We start from the raw sequence: 17,112 nt of genomic DNA, 5'->3' as shown, positions 1-17,112 counted from the left end.
ACACATACATACTATTGGTAATTTTTTATACGTATGCATATGAAAAAATTTTTATATTATATGATTGTTACCTATATTTTGCAGTCGATATGTAATTATTACAAAATTTTTGTTGTTGCGGTGAGTTTATATATATGACACGTTTTTCTGAGTCTTCTAACGTCACACCAGATGTCGTTGCGTCATCATCATCTAGAATAAATATAAAAAAAAATTAAATTAAGATAATTTTAAATTTTGGATGTTTTTTAATTTAAAATAAGGATTCAGTTCGCAATAAATGATATGTAAAAAAAAATTAAAAAAAAAGTAATACAAATATACATAAAAAACATTATTGTTGGCGGTTTCCTGCAGTATGGCAAGTGTAAAAATGACACTACGAATTTCGTTTTAAATTTTTGATGACGATTAAGGTATTGAATTGTAAGTTTTTATTGATGGATTTAGCAGCTCGGGCAGTAATAGTTTGCTTTCAAAGTCAACCTTCTTTATTTGATTTATTTCACAAACTGGACAAGAAAAACAAAATTGCTACATATTATACTTAAATTTTAATTTTTCGAATGTCAAAACTTTTCGTCCAAAAATATAAAGAATCGTCTTCAAAATATCAATTTTAGATTTTTTTACTTTTTTAAAATATCCTCTAATGCGGCGATTTCTCCTACTTTTCCTCATATCTTTTTATACCTGTACGAACGTATGTTCGAAGGATATAATAAATTTGTCTTATAGTTTGTAACGTTAAGAAATAATGCTAAGAGATCTGAGGTACCTAAGTGTACGTTTTTGGTCAGCGTAGAATTCTGAGTCGATTTAACCATGCCTGTCAGTCCGTGTTTACTGGGGCTCGTTGAAATTTCTTGACTTCTTGTGGTACTTATTAATAACTTATAAATTGTTGAAGCTACGGTACTGAAATTTTGCAATAACAAATATGGTAAAATACATATACGTTACTTTCGGTAAAAGCTGTTAACTTTAAAAGTAATTTCACTAGATTTCTGAAATTATAAAGCCAATATTTTATTATGGTTCTTATGTTTAATAAAACTAGTTAAAGTTTCTTGACTTGTGGTGATACCTGTTAGACAACTTCAAAACTAATTTGGTCGTATATTATGAACACTATTGAAATAACAGTGCTGCAATTTTACATAAAGGAATAAAAAAAAAGGAATACATGTGGAATATTGTCACTCAGCATACAGCACTTAAAATCATTCATTCGTAAGGGTATCACAGAATTGACACGGCCAACCCGTGCGGTACAGGTATCACTACATATTCTCGTTTCTTGTGTTTTTGTTTGTTTTAACATTTAAAAATTTTTTATAATATAAAGTTATAAAAAAATAAGAAATTATAAATATCGTATTCCTACGAGAGTGCATTTTCTTCACAGCTTGAAGAAATGGATTTTCAAGGTTTCATTTACCTTATAACGGTTTATGCAATATAAATATATAACGTCAATTCAATTATTATTTAATACGTTATTAATTTAATGTATCAGTAAAATATCAGCAACAAAAGAAAAATAACGCCGTCAAGTTGATTGCTGTCTATACTCAATATAATACGCATGCATTGTCAGGTTGTGGAACAAGTTCTTTCAATTTTAAAGATAATTATCAGATGTAGGTAGTATTTTTTGTGATTATCATTATCATCAAGTATTTGGATCCTGATCCGACATTACTATATTATTATAACAGCAGTCTCAGTATTTTGAATGAATACTCTAATGTTGAAAGCTTACTGGGAAAAGTTTTCTGCTTACAGTCATTTGAAGGAGTACACTTCAAGCTGGGAATGATAATTATCAACTGTGTTAGTGAAGAGACGGCGGAATGATTACTGGTCGGGTGGGCAGCAGTCGCGGAGAAATCGGATGGGTCCCACTGAGTTCCAAGAAGGAATATGACGTCGCTGTGCGAGATAGAAGTTGAATAAGGCGGTAGCGATTTTTCAAGTTCGGCACATATAGATTCACATTCGGCTCTGGAAACAAATAAAGCCCTTGCGATAAAACGAAAAACTACCCTCTAAGTTAACTTCCACCATGCCGGTTGAGCATTTCTTGTTGTGGCTGTAAAGTTCGCGAAAAAAAATCTCGGCATAGTTATGTTGGAAGACCCAAAGGGTATATTAGAGGACAAATCAAAGCATTATCAATTAAAGATGATTATGGTTTTCGCTTCTCTTCGCACGCTTTTTTCTCCATTGAGAACTAACGGTGGACGATCGACGACATTCTGGCCCATACTGATTAGATTGTTATTATAGCTAGGCGGAAATTTTAGGAGAGCATGAGGTAGAGTCCAACCGCGGCAATGAAATGATTTTAGGACTAATACCACTTCACCTCGTTCTCGAGATTCGAGCGGTGAAAGCTGCCATTTTGAAGTTCGGAAAGAACAGGATGGGAAAGATTGGGGTGGATCATCAGGATAGTCTTCTCGGTGAGGTTTCGGTCCTTGCACTGCCTAGGGATGATATAGTTATGAAATATAGCTTCCGGGAAAATTTCACCTCGTTGCTGATAAGAGAAGGGACTAAGGAGTTGACTTCGCGGGTTACCCGGTTGGGTTACACGCCATGGCCATCGTGTGGTATCGAATGCGGGGTTATTTGGGCCAAGAACTATATTCTTCAAACCAATGGGGATGTACCCTAGCGTCTTTTGAACTGATGAGGAAACCTCAGTGAATCTTTTGGATTGTGGGGACCTCATCTTCAGGAGAACAAAAATACTGGGAAACTACATACTCACTCCGATGAAGTTGCGGTTTGTCAGGACTTGCAATCTTCTCGAATTCATCAGGAGTATATACGATGGTCGCGGTGCGCTCATATCCCATCTGCATAATATACACTGATTTATGGCATTTACTTTCTTAAATTTTATTTTTTTAAACCTAAATTTTATTCATCTATACATATTTTAAAAGAAAATCGATAAAAACTTTAATATTAAGTTACTATTCTGTTTTCGTTCAAAATATAATATGCAATTTAAATTTTATATTTTAATTTTATATTCCTAGTGGTGGGCCCCGATAATGGCGGAGGATAAAGGGGTGATTGAAACGATCAAAGTTACGTTCGTGTCGTGATCATGTCTCGCGGCGAACCTCTTCCTTTGTGAGTTTCAGCCCTATATCTATACGTCAGCTGACGACAGGCGTCCCAAGTCAAGATGGATGGCATATGCCGATGACTGCGTGGCTTAGGGGGAGCTTAGTCGTTAGTATGCGGACTCTGGATACCAGGCGCCCTCCAGTTTAAACGAGCCTTCCCATGGTATGCCGAGCTCTGCCATGGGTGACTATACTTTCCTGCGCTACTCGTGGGAACAAAATGGAGAATGTAAACAATAACAACAACAACAACAACAATAACAAAAATGACAATTACAACAACAACAATAATACTAAGGACAACATTAATACAAACACAGTTAGTGCTCAAGGGTCTGCGGAACCAGAGCTTCCCTCGACTGACGCAGAGGAGGAACTCTTTCTCACGTCAGTAGAGGAAAAGGCGGCGCCTCCGATGGAGATGGATAATCAGGATCCTCTTGGACTCAACAAACTGAGGAGGATCTGAAAATGTTGGACATCAGGGGAAAAAAACAATATTTCTCTGGTGCATCCCAACGGCGTATCGTAGCTTATATCAGGGATGGCATGTCCCCAGAGGAAGCTCGCAGATATGAGAAGAAAAGGCTAGAAAAGCTGAGTTCCTGCGGATCGGGTGTTGTGGACGACCATCCCCAGAAGAGGGAAAGGTCAGAACGCAACACCCCTGATGCAAGGCCTTCAAAAAAGAGGTCGATGAAGGGCAATGTTGAGGAAAAGGTCCCTGGGAACATTCCTCAACTAAAACCCGAAAATGACTTCTTATCGGGATGCAGTAGCACAGGTCAAGGTGGCCATCACCCATAAACTGCACCCAGAGGAAAGGCTATCCGAAGTCCAGATGGGAAAATTAAAGTAGCCATCATGGATGAAATGGATAAAGTTGTGGATTCTCATCCACAATTCACTGTAGCGTTGCAAAGGGATGGATGGATATCCGTAACAGGATAGGGAAGCAAAATCCCAGCCTCAAGATGAGTTCCTGGAGGGTGCTGAGGATGGATAAGGAAAAGGACGGGGGCTGCTCCATCACCTTTTCCGTGGATGATTCCGGATTGGAAGATCTACGGAAAGCGGAGTTCCGACTTTTCCTGAACTTCTTCCGTGTTACCGTTTGGGTTAAAGGAAGAAAATCCTCTTAAGGTGCTGGCGGCAGGGCAGTACAAAATAAAAAAACCAAAGCCCACCGTGACAACGACGAGCACTTCAGGCCAACCAAAAGAGCCAAAACTCATTGAAGAGTCTGAAGTTGCCCCGAAAACGGCGGAAACGGAAGGACCATCGAACAGCGCACCGGATACAAGCGTCCCGGGTGAACCAAAAGGGCCCAAGTCCATTGGGAAGCCCGGTACTGCTTCGGTATTTGCTGTTGGAGGGGCTAGTGTGGCACCTAGGACGGCAAAAGAGACAGAGCAGGCGCTGGACGGCAAAAGAGGCAGGGCAATGATATGGCTGTGAGGTGCATCCAAATAAATTTACAGCATGCTAGGGCATCTACTGATGTTCTAGCTCATAGATTTATGAAGGATCACCTCGATATCGCCCTTATCCAAGAGCCTTACATAGTGAAGGATCAGGTTAAGGGCCTAACAGGTGAGCTATTGCATGACCTGGTATGGGGGCAGGCCTAGGGCTTGCATTTTGTTTAGTAAAAGGCTAACGTATATTCCAGATTACTGTTCTAAGGATCAGATAGCTGCGTTGGTGAAGGTGAAGTCTTCCGGGGGTTGGACAGAGTTTATTGTGTGCTCATCCTACCTCCTGGGAGACTGTGCCCACCCAGAAGAACAACTGAAAAATCTAGTGGACTTTTGTGGAAGGAGGAATTTCCAACTAATAATAGGAAGTGATGCCAATACCCACCACACCGTCTGGGGAAGCAGTAATATAAACAAAAGAGGTGAGTGCCTACTTGAATTTATATATAGCAATAAATTAATGGTTATGAATGAGGGCAATAGGCCGACATTCATGAATGCAATTAGGGAAGAGGTCCTTGACATCACCCTTTGCACTGAGTTTATCGGCAGTAGGGTTAGTGGATGGCATGTCTCAAATGATACATCCATGTCCGATCATAGGCATATTAGGTTTGATATCATGGTCTCCAGGGGCCTGGCAGAAGAATTGTATCGGGTACCCCAATCCACAGATTGGAGTGAATTCGAAACACTCCTCATGGATAAGATTGGATCTATTCCTGTTTCTGTCAGAACGGTGATGGATATCGAACTGGCCAGCGAGGCTCTGACGGTGGCTATTACTAGTACCTACCATGGGAAATGCCGCGCTAAGCCGAGGCGGAGCTATAGGAAGTACCCGTGGTGGAATGAAGAGCTTTCAAGGCTTAGACTAAAGACCAGAAAGCTATTCAATAAGGCCAAGGCGTCGGGTTCGTGGGAAGAGTATAAAAACTCACTTATAATAAAGAAATACAATAAAGAAATTAGGAAAGCGAGGAGAATTTCGTGGAGGGCGTTCTGCCAGGGCATTGATGAACTCCCCAGCAGTGCGCGTCTTCACAGGCTGCTTTCCAAAAAGTATGCTAGCGGGTTAGGCCTAATGAAACGGCCTGATGGCTCCATGACTGAGAACGGAAAGCAGGCGTTGGAGCTTATGGCCTCAACGCACTTTCGTGACTCGGGGATTCTTCGGAATCACTCGAATGCGTTCATTGAACCGAGGGCATCCTGGCCCAGGAGGGGTCACTGGCAATGATCCCGTTTGGTCTTCACGATGGAGGGGATTAGATAGGCTGTTTTCTCTTTGAGGGCCTTCAAATCTCCAGGTGATGACGGTATATATCCTGCGTTTTTGCAGAGGGGTTTCCAATATATTGGAACACTATTGGAAATTTTTCGTGCCAGCTATGCGTGGGGTTACATCCCTCAGGCATGGACGGTGGCTAAAGTGAAGTATATTCCGAAGGCGGGTAAGCGACCAAGCAACCACCCAAGGTCTTTCCGTCCAATCAGCCTTACTTCTTTTCTATTGAAAGCAATGGAAAAAGTGATTGATAGATTTATACGAGATTCATGCAAGGGAAGCAATCCCTTGCATGAATCTCAGTACGCCTATCAGTCGGGAAGGTCTATTGTACTCGCTCTGCAGAGTCTGGTGGGGGTCCTTGAAAACTCACTAGATACGGCGGCCTTGTGGACGTGTAGGAGCTTCATCGGGGGGACCTGGGGAATTAGTCCCAGGATAGCACTGTGGCTATATACGGCCCTTGCTAGGCTCAACAGGCGGGTGTGCGGGCCAAACTGGAAAACCTACAGAGGCTGGCCTGCTTGGGAGTGACCGGGGCAATGCGGACGGCTCCTACCGCTGCATTGGAGGTGATGATCGGGTTGCCGCCATTGCACCTCCATATATTGAAGGATGCTCGGCTAGCGACTTATCAACTTCTCTCTGGCGAGGACAGGGCAGGGCTAAAGTTGGCCCACAGGACTCACAACGACTTCATTGAAAGCGATCCGATTCTAAGAATAACCATGTCGGATTCCTGTCTGCCGCTGCCTAGAAAGGGGGTGTAGAAACCGCACCATCTATGTGTTCACGGACAGCAGGGCTGCACTGCTGGCGCTTCGTTCAACTCAGGTTACATCCAAGCTGGTCTGGGGCTGCTTGGCTGCACTTAAGGAATTGGCATCGGAGAACAGAGTCACGCTCATTTGAGTACTCCAGCGGATTCACCGCAGGGTTGTTGGGGATGAGCAGGAGCCGAGTTCGCACTATTGCGAATTTCTGCATAGGCTGGGAAAGTCGGGCTCCCCCCTGTGCAAATTTTGTGGGGGTGGCGATGAGACCGCCGTGCACATTCTCTGCGACTGCCGGCACTGGCTATTCGGCGCCGCAATTGTCTTGGACATGGGTCCCTAAGTGTTCGGGAATTGTTGTCCAACTCCCTTAATGATATCTCCGGCTTTGTGGTTGGGACGGGGATATTATAGGCGGGAGCGTGGGAAGGCTACAATAAGTCAAGAATGGCTGCGGTGGCTTGGGGGGTTACTCCTGTCCCACTCGGTTCTCTTAAAATCTACAAATCTACAATCTACCGTTATTAAAATTACCTCCAATTACTTTTTTATAAAGCTATAAAATGAAACAAAAAGCAAATAAATAGAAAAAATGAAACTGTTCTTTTATTCGCTTCGAATATTTTTTTTAAAAGCATAAAATTCACATAAAAATGAAATCATTTACGTTATATGAAATCTTTTATATCATAAATGAAAATTTTTATCAAATATTTTCACCTGATGTTTTCTCTATTGTTTTTTTTTTCAATTCCCCTCAACAATATTCCTTTTCTGTATATGAATAATATGTATGTCCTAGTTTTCCACTTTAAAAAAATAAAAAGAAACAGCCAAATTACTTTTGAATGTAATTTATTATCTTAAAACTGTTTACATAGCAAAAATAAAATAATTCCAACAATAATTTCAAAAACTAACGTAAGATATCACAAAGGCTAAAAAAGAATTAAAAAATTTGCATATCAGGAGGGAAACAAATAAACAGAGAAAGGAGAAAAAGAAACAAAAAAACCTTCTTTAAACAATTACATTAAAAGCGGCAATACAAGGGAGTGCAAATTTTTTTGAATTTTAATTTAAAAAAAATATAAGAAAGAGAGAGAGACCAAATTTGTATGAACAAATGAAGATTTATGTAAGTATATTAGTTTTTTGATGCCATGTTTAAATTTATGTAAATTAATTTTTAGTTGTCAAGTTCCATAATATTCAATAATTTACGCGTAACTAAATCTTGTCATAGTGAAAGTGACTTCTTGGAAAACTAAATTTTCTCAAAACCTTTAATAACTCACAATTATAAACACAAATATGATTTCATATAACTTAATACGAGTACTATGTTCATTAAATTTTAATGAACATAATGAACATGTATATGTGCATAATAAAAAACCGTTTCTTTAACGTATTTGGTTTTGGTACAACTGGAGAGTATGGATGTAAAAGAGTACACAAATTGAACTAAGAAATAATAATTTTGGGGATGGTAAATAATAATGATTTGTATTGTATAAAATCAATGGAAAAAATACACAAGTTTCTGACCTTATATTTCTAGAAAATATTAAAGAGTGATTTTATTACAAATAATTTTAAAATATTTTTGTTTCACAAAGAATCATTAAAAAGCGTTGGTTGTTCTTTTGCAATTATTTTTTTCCAAATTTTATAATTTTTGTTTAGTTTTCCTTGGTTTAAAAATATGTATTAATTATCCATGTATACGTCAAGTACATACTAGCATAAATAAACAGGTAATCGTAATTAAACGTTTTATTTTATTTATTTCACATAAAATATTTATTTTAGAACTATGTAAATAAAAATTCCGTTTTATCAAATATAATTAAAGCCGCTAGCGGGACTTTTTCGACGAGTTAAAAATTTTGGTCACAAGGGAAAAAAACAACATCGACAAGGTTCAAATGAATTTAATATAAGCAAATTTAATAAGTAAGCGATTTTTGAAAATATTAAAAAAACATTTTGAAAAAAAGATCGAAATGGTACTTAGTGTTCATGAACATCAATAAACCTTGCTGTATAGCGTTTTCCATATTTTCAATCATTATTTTATCCTTGGGAAAGTAGAAATATTTTTTTACTTTAATTTAATTAACTTCATTTTATGTACTTATTTCCATTGTTATATAGGTATTTTTTATAATAATTAGATATTTGTTTTTTCTTTATCAGAACAATATCTTGAATATACGTAAAACAAAGTAATATGGATTTTCGTTAGGAATTCCCAAGGCAATTTATGTACAAATAATTAGTTTTTAAAAATAAAAACTAAAGCAAAAAAAAAATTAAAAATTAAGGCAATATTATACATTCATACATAATGCTTGTATAGTTGATTGTTATTACTTAAAATTATATTAAGTAAGCAACTTTAAATATTTAAATAAGTTAAAATACATTTTTCCCATGTTTTTCATATTATACTGCAAAAATGAAAACGTTGCATAGTTTTAGAAGCATATTTCTATATGTTAAAGTATGGTGTTTTAAGTTAATTTATTTAGCTAGTTGTTTTTTTTTTGTTCTTAAAAAAAATAAAATATTACCATTTAACACACAACTTTACTAAACACATTTTGTATATTATGTGAAAAAAATTTCTACTTTTCTTTCAAAATGAGTTTATAAGAGTTCTAATAAAAAGAATATGGAGCTATTCTTACGGCAAGATGCAGCGATATTGTCACTATAAATGAAATTTCAAAATCATCTAACTATTAAACGCTTCCCAAAGACTGTTTACAATATGTCGTAAGAATACAGAAATTGAATTTACTATAGAAATTAAATTCTATATGAATATAGAAAACAATATGAATTTTATGTGCGTGTGTATTCAATTTAATGATTTTACCTAATATGTATTTCTACAAAAGAATGTTTTGTTTTTTTCTTATACATTTTCTTATACTTATTACAGCAATAATTGAAAATATAACAGAAATACTTTTATTTAATTGTTTGTTTTCTGATTTTTCTTATTCTTTTTATTATTATTACATTTTGTTTCTTTTTTTATGCTTTTATGTAAGGACAACTACGGTATATTTTTTTGAAGTATTCAAGATCCTAATTTTCTGATAAAAGAAATATATCAAATGGTTACTCATTTACACACACATTTTGGTTGTTCTAATAGTATTTTTTTTATGGAAAATATTTATAGGGATTACGGTTTAACTAAAAATTACGGTAATTCTAAATCAATTACAAAAAAAAAAATAATTTGTCAATGAAAATTAAAAATTAAGTGTGAGACTATATTGATTTTTGATACAATCGAAGAAAAAAAAAAGAAAAGTTAAAGAAAATTTGTACGTAAACCAAGGAAATTTTTGGTTTCCTTAAACCTTGTTAAAAAGAGAAAAAGGCTAATTTAAAATTTTAAAGCTTTTTGCTTGACCAATTGTTTGATTGACCTTAATAGTTTTAAAGGTTAATAAGATATATATATATATATATATATATATATATATATATATAAGTTATTGAAGGTTATAATCGAAATTTTCATTTTATATTCAATATATATAATGTTATTTACTCAGTGTCATTTGATACATTTTAGCTTTAATTTATTCTTACGTTTATGAACGTTTAAGATATTATCGAACTTGTTGTCATACGTTTTTTCTAAAGTTGCTAAACGATTATTTAAACGTCATTTAGACAGTTTTTCAATAAATGTTTAAACACCTAATAAACATGTGTCAAAATATTATTCAAACAGTTTGACAGATAATTAGTAAAAATTCGTTCAACATCTTCTCTTGATGGACAATTTTTTTGGAATCTCTATATTACGACTCTCTATTTAATGAAATTCTCTATATTAATGATTTCCAAAATGTCTATACAGAAGATTGTACGGAGCTACCACAAAGAATCAAGAAATCTCAACGACTTTTATAAGATATAACAGTCCTAATAATACACTTGTTTTCATGAGATTTCTATATTATATCCAATAATTTCTGAGATAGTGACAAATAATTTTTGGAGTTGTATGACGACTACCAGAAGGGGCCAAGCAAATTCAACGACTCTTATCAAACACATTGGCCCTACTAATATATTCGTTTGGGTGAAACTTCAATACCACAGCTTTTATAGTTTTTAAGATATAGCCAAATAAATTTGGAAGTTGTATAACAGGTACCCGAACCAGTACCACGATCATAACCAATCTATATAGGGTTCTGGCATTTACTATAATAAACTGTTTCTGAAAATTAGGTGAACTTAGCTCAATTAGTTTTTGATCTATGGTTGGGGCGGACGAACAGAGGGACAGGCAAAGCTAAATCGACTCAGAATTCGACGCTGATCAAAAACATATAGTTGAGTCTATATCTCAGACCATTATTTCTTAGCGTTGCAACCGATAAGGCAAATTTAGTATACCCTTCGAACATACGTTCGTACGGGTATAAATATGAATTTAGTTAAATAAGTTTTTTATTTAACTTTCTCACATCATAGGTGTACCTTGCTAGTGTTAAAAATTTAAGTCTATCAAAGAAAGTGGCAGGGAGTCTATCAAAAATTGATAAACACAACAAGTGTCTACGAGAGAAAAGTTTGGGAGCCTTTGCTATATACTATATAATAAACAAATTAAATTTTCTATTTCTAATAAATATCCTCTCCATAACCTTAAAAAATCTTTTGTCAATTCGACTAAAAAAATTTGGTGACAATGCTCTTCTTTATTTTAATTGACATTTGGTTGGTATAGACAATTGACATGCCATTACTAAGTGTGGTTTGTAAGAACACAGTTATATTTTATCTTCAGTTTTTATTTTTGCCAAAAAGAAATAACGCAAACATTTCACAATCAATTTTAAATTTTGGTATGTGCACATATTTAAATTTTTATAATGTGTATATACATACTTATTGTGCTTTTTTCGAAGCTCACTAGATTACATATTTTTGTTTGTAATAAAAAGGATACGAGTTTATCTACATTACGAGTGAAATATATGTGTTCGTAATAAAGAGAACGTCAATTTAATGAAATCTCAATACAACAAGAAAAAAATTCTTGGGATTAAAGATGTTCGTTATATGGAGATTCCACTGATTTAAAAATTAGAAAATAATAATAAACGACTTTTATATGTTCAACAATTATTTAAAAGTGTTTTAAATCAACAAATCTGATCCATTAATTTTATTCCATCTACCATTATCATATCAATTATTTTATAATAGAACAAAATATAAAATACAGTTAAAGATTTTTATTAATGTTTTGTAAATTGATAATTCAAATATTATAAAAGTTATGTTAAAAATTAATTTATTTGATAGTTATTGCAAAAATGATTACTTAAAATCCATACGAGTATCACATAAAAATTATCGTACTACATAATAAAAATATGTATAGTATGAAATATATGTATAGTCTTAACATGGCATTTATTTTTTACAAAATATTTTTGGCGTCACCGATACTGTTATGAATGTTATTATAAACATATTATATAATCAATTAATAAATTAGGAAAATATTTACTGAGTTAAGAGTAATATTAAAATCATTATAATCATGATAAACATGTTAAATACCCATATAAAAAAAATAACAAGTAAAAACGTTTCAGTCAGTTTAAACCGATTGAATTGTACCCTGCACCTTCCGTTGTTGTATAGCAATTACTCAAACCTGTGAAACCATTCTATAGAAACTTCACGAATATGTCTGATCTATAATTGGACACACAACTGCCAAGTTTAATGAATCTGACTTTATTATTTTTCCAAATATTTAAAATAAGCTTTTGGACTTGTATGGGAGCTACTCGAACCTGTCAAGCAATTCAACCAAAACTTCAGAAATATGTTTAAATTTTACGGTTTCTCAATTTAATGGAAAATAATTTAGTTTTTTAATTTCCTTCATAAAGAAAAAGTAAAGTAAGAGCAAAAATTTTACTTAAATTTCAAATAAATTAATTTTTTACGGAAATTATTTTTAGTAGCACTTGAAATTGCATGTCAAAAAGCTTATTTTCTATTTTAAAAATTAAAAACAAAATTAAAACGAAAAGGATATTAGGTAAAGTTATTTTTTATTTTAAAATGCATTTTAATGCATTTTTTATCTAGATTTTGTAGAAATTGTTATTGATGCTAAGTGAATTTAATTAAGTAAATGGTAACATAATAGTTTTTAACATTTTATGTTTGTAGAAAGAGGAAATGGGTTTACTATAGAATTTGCTTCATAACACGTAAACTTGGCAAAGTTTTACTCATTAAAAAGAGTATTGAGATCGTGCTTCAAATAGTTTTTTTTACGTTATTTTAAATTTTAATATATTCTCGTACCCATTTAGGCCTTCCTCTTAGCAATAAACATTATTAGGTTGTAAATGTATCTTTAAGGTGTTAAATACCTTAAACATACCTCATAACCGAAAAGTATGCAATATTTTTGAATTTATTCTATACTTCAATTTAATTACATATTCTATTAAACTTTTTCTTTTTTCAGATATTCCTATTGTATTTACTGTTTTAGAATGAAACTAGCTAGGTTTTTCTTTAAGAATAATTACATTTTGTTTTTTGTCATTTAAATTTTAAAGAACCATATTGCAAACTTTAAAGCAAAAGCTATTATTTTTATATGTTTACTTTTTTATTACTTTTCCAAAAAATTTTTGAAAAAAAAGTGCTTATTAGTTTCACTCCTTCCGTCCGTCCGTCCGTCTGTCCGTGTGTTTGTTTACAAAGCTTCTGAAATAGAAAGCTGAAATTTTGTACGTACATAGATTTTTACTAGAAACTTATTTTCGTAGAACGAAATTTTTACCTATCTCCCCCCCCCCCCTCTAGAAGTTATACCCCCCCAAAACCTTAAAAATGGCCTTTTTTAACTATTTGTCGCAATGAAACCATAAGCATTTTTGAAATTTTGCAAACGCATAAAGGCAGCGGCTTGCTTCCCCTAGCGCGGTATACTATAGTTAAACTTTAGAAAAACGAAAAAGCCGTTCAAATTTACCATTATCTAAAGTTTTTTTTTTCCAAATTTTTGATATCGTTTTTCTTCTAGACCCCAGCTTGTAGAAGTTTGAAATTTATCTAAAAGCGGCTTTTAGATATTAACAAATAGTCCATTTCGTTAAAAAAAATTTTTTTCCATCTTCACCCCCTCTCAAGTTATCGCCTCGTGAAATTTGTAAAATTTGAATTTTTGACACCTTATATTTCAGAAACCGCAAGTTTTTTCAAATTTCTATAAACACAAAAAGATAACGGTGAATTTCATGACATTTTTCTTAACTCACACAATTAACCCTTAAAATCGAGCATTATATTAACCCCACTTTATATTAATTTTTCCTTTATTTCAAAGACTGCATGTATGCATCATCCTAAATATATGCAATCCTAGAAATAGTTTTGAGTTTTGTATATGAATGAAAATAGTTTTAATAGTGTTATAGGTATACATAGACTATTTAAAAGCAGAATTTTCACTTGTTGAAGGGAAAAGTGCTATAATACAAACCATTGGTTTGGCCCAACTTTATTTATTTTTAAAGTTTTAAACTTTCTTTAAATGCATAGCAATTTAAAGGAAGAACGAGAGAGCAAGAGCACGTTATTAAAATAGAAAAACATGGAGAAAGGAACCATGAAAAATAAGACTACATGGAGGGGAAAAGGTAAAATCAAAAAATATTTATGCGCCTTTAAAATTTGAATGGAATAGAAAAATTAATTTATGCAAAAATTTTTATTAAATTTACTTTTTTCAAGGTCAATTAATTAAAGACTACTTACTATCTTTCACAGAAGCACGACGTCCTTATGAATGTGCAACATGTTGGCATCAAAATCTCTAGACTTCCGTGAAACAATACCAGAGGACATTCACAGCGAGGTACTATCACCCTTGATATAAAGTCTGGTTATGAACGGACTTCTCACGGAGATGACTGGCATCAATAGGCCTATGTTGATGATATTATATCATTATTGTCAGGAGGAAGTTACGCCAGGTTGTATGTGATGTCATACAGAAGGGGCTCTAAATATTCATTAAAAAAAGAAGTCTGCGACGTCTGTATGCAATAACATTGCATGGAGAAGTTACTGAAACAAGGGAAGTCAAATATTTTGGTTTCACATTTGACAAGGGGGTTCGGTAGAACAAACACGAAGAGGTTGGCTGGTTAACGTGGCCGGTGCACCAGGTTCACCTGACTCCAATTAGGACAAATGTGCCATTTTGCTACCACTATCCTATGATCACCAAGCTGTCGTTTAGCGTACGATTACAGGTCTGGCCGTGCCCAGAAACGGACACTGGCACAGATAGTGCTCCAGCTTCCTTCTCCTAGTGAAGAGTACCAGAGCCGTCTTGCTAGGGTTAAGTCTAAATCCACCATCGCACCAGGCCTGCGCCACCCGTAATGCTTTTCGGACTATTTCTAAAGGAGTCTCCTCAAACTTACCCCTGCCACTGAAAAAAATATCATCGGCATAAGTCTTGACACCAATTTCTTGACAAGGACTGAATGCACCACCAGACTCCACATCACCGTAGATAGAACTCCACCCTTTGGACATCCCCTAGCCAATCTTAGGATGCCTGGCTCCTTGTCATTTTCTGCAACTCTCATAGGCAGCATGTTATAACGTACAACCATAGAAAGGTGGTGGGACCCATGTTCCTACCGTCCCGACGAACTCTAAGGAAAACACTACCCAGTCTTTGCAGCCAGAAAATCCCCCCAAACTCTGGCTATTTGCGGGGCGACAAAGTTCTTTCATATTTTCTGAAGTACTTCTTGCATGATTGCCATGACCTCGTTCTAAAAGCAGACATTCAAATTTTCTCTAGCTATCTCCCTGTAATTCGTTGAATCTCCATTCCACCATGGGCGATAAGTTTAGAGAGCAGGAGGCCCTGAAGGCCACATCCGTGACACCGAAGGGTAATCATGGCGATACTCCTGTCATCATGAAATACAAGGCTGCTCAATGAATACAAGGCTGCTGATGGATGCCGAGGAAGCATGTGAAAACTGTCACAGGTTTTCTGACGGGACATTGCGGCTTAAGAAACATCCAAGCAAAATAGGCTTAGGGATTGACCGATATTGCTGGTACTATGGAAAAGGTTTGGAAACCCGAATGAACCTTTTCAATAAGTGTGCAGAATTTGCAAAATTGATTCATTAGAGATGGGACAACTTGGGTGGACACGTCGTTGTAGAATGTTTCCTCGGAATTAAAAATTGTAATAAATCCCGAGGAAGTGCTTTAGAGTCTAGACAAGACACTAGGTACTCATGAGACGAGGAAATTAGATCTATTAGGTCGCAGTGCATCATAACCCCAATCTGCAATATACAATCTACAATCTTTCATAGAATTTAAAACAAAGGTTTAAAGGATATTTTTATAATATTATGCAATACTAAATAAAAATGCTACCGGTAATATCTTAAGTGCTTCTTACCCTTTTTGATTTGCTTTTGAAAATAGGGTGTCATTAATAAAAACATATTTTACTGCCAACACCTGAATATTAAAAACGTTTTAGTGAAAAAAAAAGAAAAAAATAAAAATAAATAAACGTAAAAATAAATGTGAAAATAGATAACTTAATGTTCGGGAGAGGTACTTTTAATGGTTTTTTTTTTCATTTTCATAGAATTAAGAGAAAAATAAAAAAAAATACAATGATAGATTGATGAAAATTACAGTCTCTTTTAAGTTCATACCCTAAGAAAAAAAAATAATAAAATAACCATCGTTTCTGATTAATATTTTTGTATAAAGTAAAGCAAAAAGTAGTTGTTTCTTTATAACTAGAACAAGAAAAAGAAAAAAATGAATGCCAAAAATTAAATCACTTAAAAATTTGTTATTGTTAGAGAAAATATAAACAATAACAAATAAAAATCTTAAGTCTTGAAAACTTGCAAAATTTTTCATGTCAACACATATGTTTTTGCATGGTCATCATCAGTCATTAGATGATGTCTAATGTCTGTAAATGGTGTATTCTTGGTGTCTGTTACATAAATAGGTGACATAAAAAGCTCTCTTTTAAAACAATATTTATGTAAATAATAATATACCTTAATAATAAGTAATAGACATCACAATAGCTTAAAATGGTAAAATAAAAGTTTAAAAAACTAAAATGTTATTCTATTAAAACCTAATAATTTCTAGTTGTGGGAATTATAATCATACGTACATACATACATATGTATATTTGCATATAATATTTATATTTGAATTGTGTAACGTCAAAAACCTAAAAATTAAACATAACTTAACAAATTTTTACAACAACTTAATTTTATTAAGACTAAATTAAAAGATATTGGCCTTGAACTTGATCATAAAATTCC

At 34.1% G+C, this 17,112-nt stretch overlaps 1 protein-coding gene across 13 annotated transcripts in view; it reads right to left on the bottom strand.

The window, feature by feature from the left end:
* Nucleotides 1-17,112, bottom strand: part of LOC129610003 (probable phospholipid-transporting ATPase IA) — a 133,785-nt gene that overhangs the window by 30,405 nt on the left and 86,268 nt on the right. For all 13 annotated transcript variants that reach the window (XM_055522308.1, XM_055522301.1, XM_055522297.1 and 10 more), the window contains one exon: nt 72-192. In XM_055522308.1, the coding sequence (XP_055378283.1) occupies nt 72-192 (121 nt within the window). The remainder of the gene's footprint in view (nt 1-71; nt 193-17,112) is intronic.

Source organism: Condylostylus longicornis, unplaced genomic scaffold, assembly GCF_029603195.1.
Source record: "Condylostylus longicornis isolate FDR11 unplaced genomic scaffold, ASM2960319v2 ptg000042l, whole genome shotgun sequence".
Lineage (NCBI taxonomy): Eukaryota > Metazoa > Arthropoda > Insecta > Diptera > Dolichopodidae > Condylostylus > Condylostylus longicornis.
This window is presented reverse-complemented; position numbering and strand designations above follow the sequence as displayed.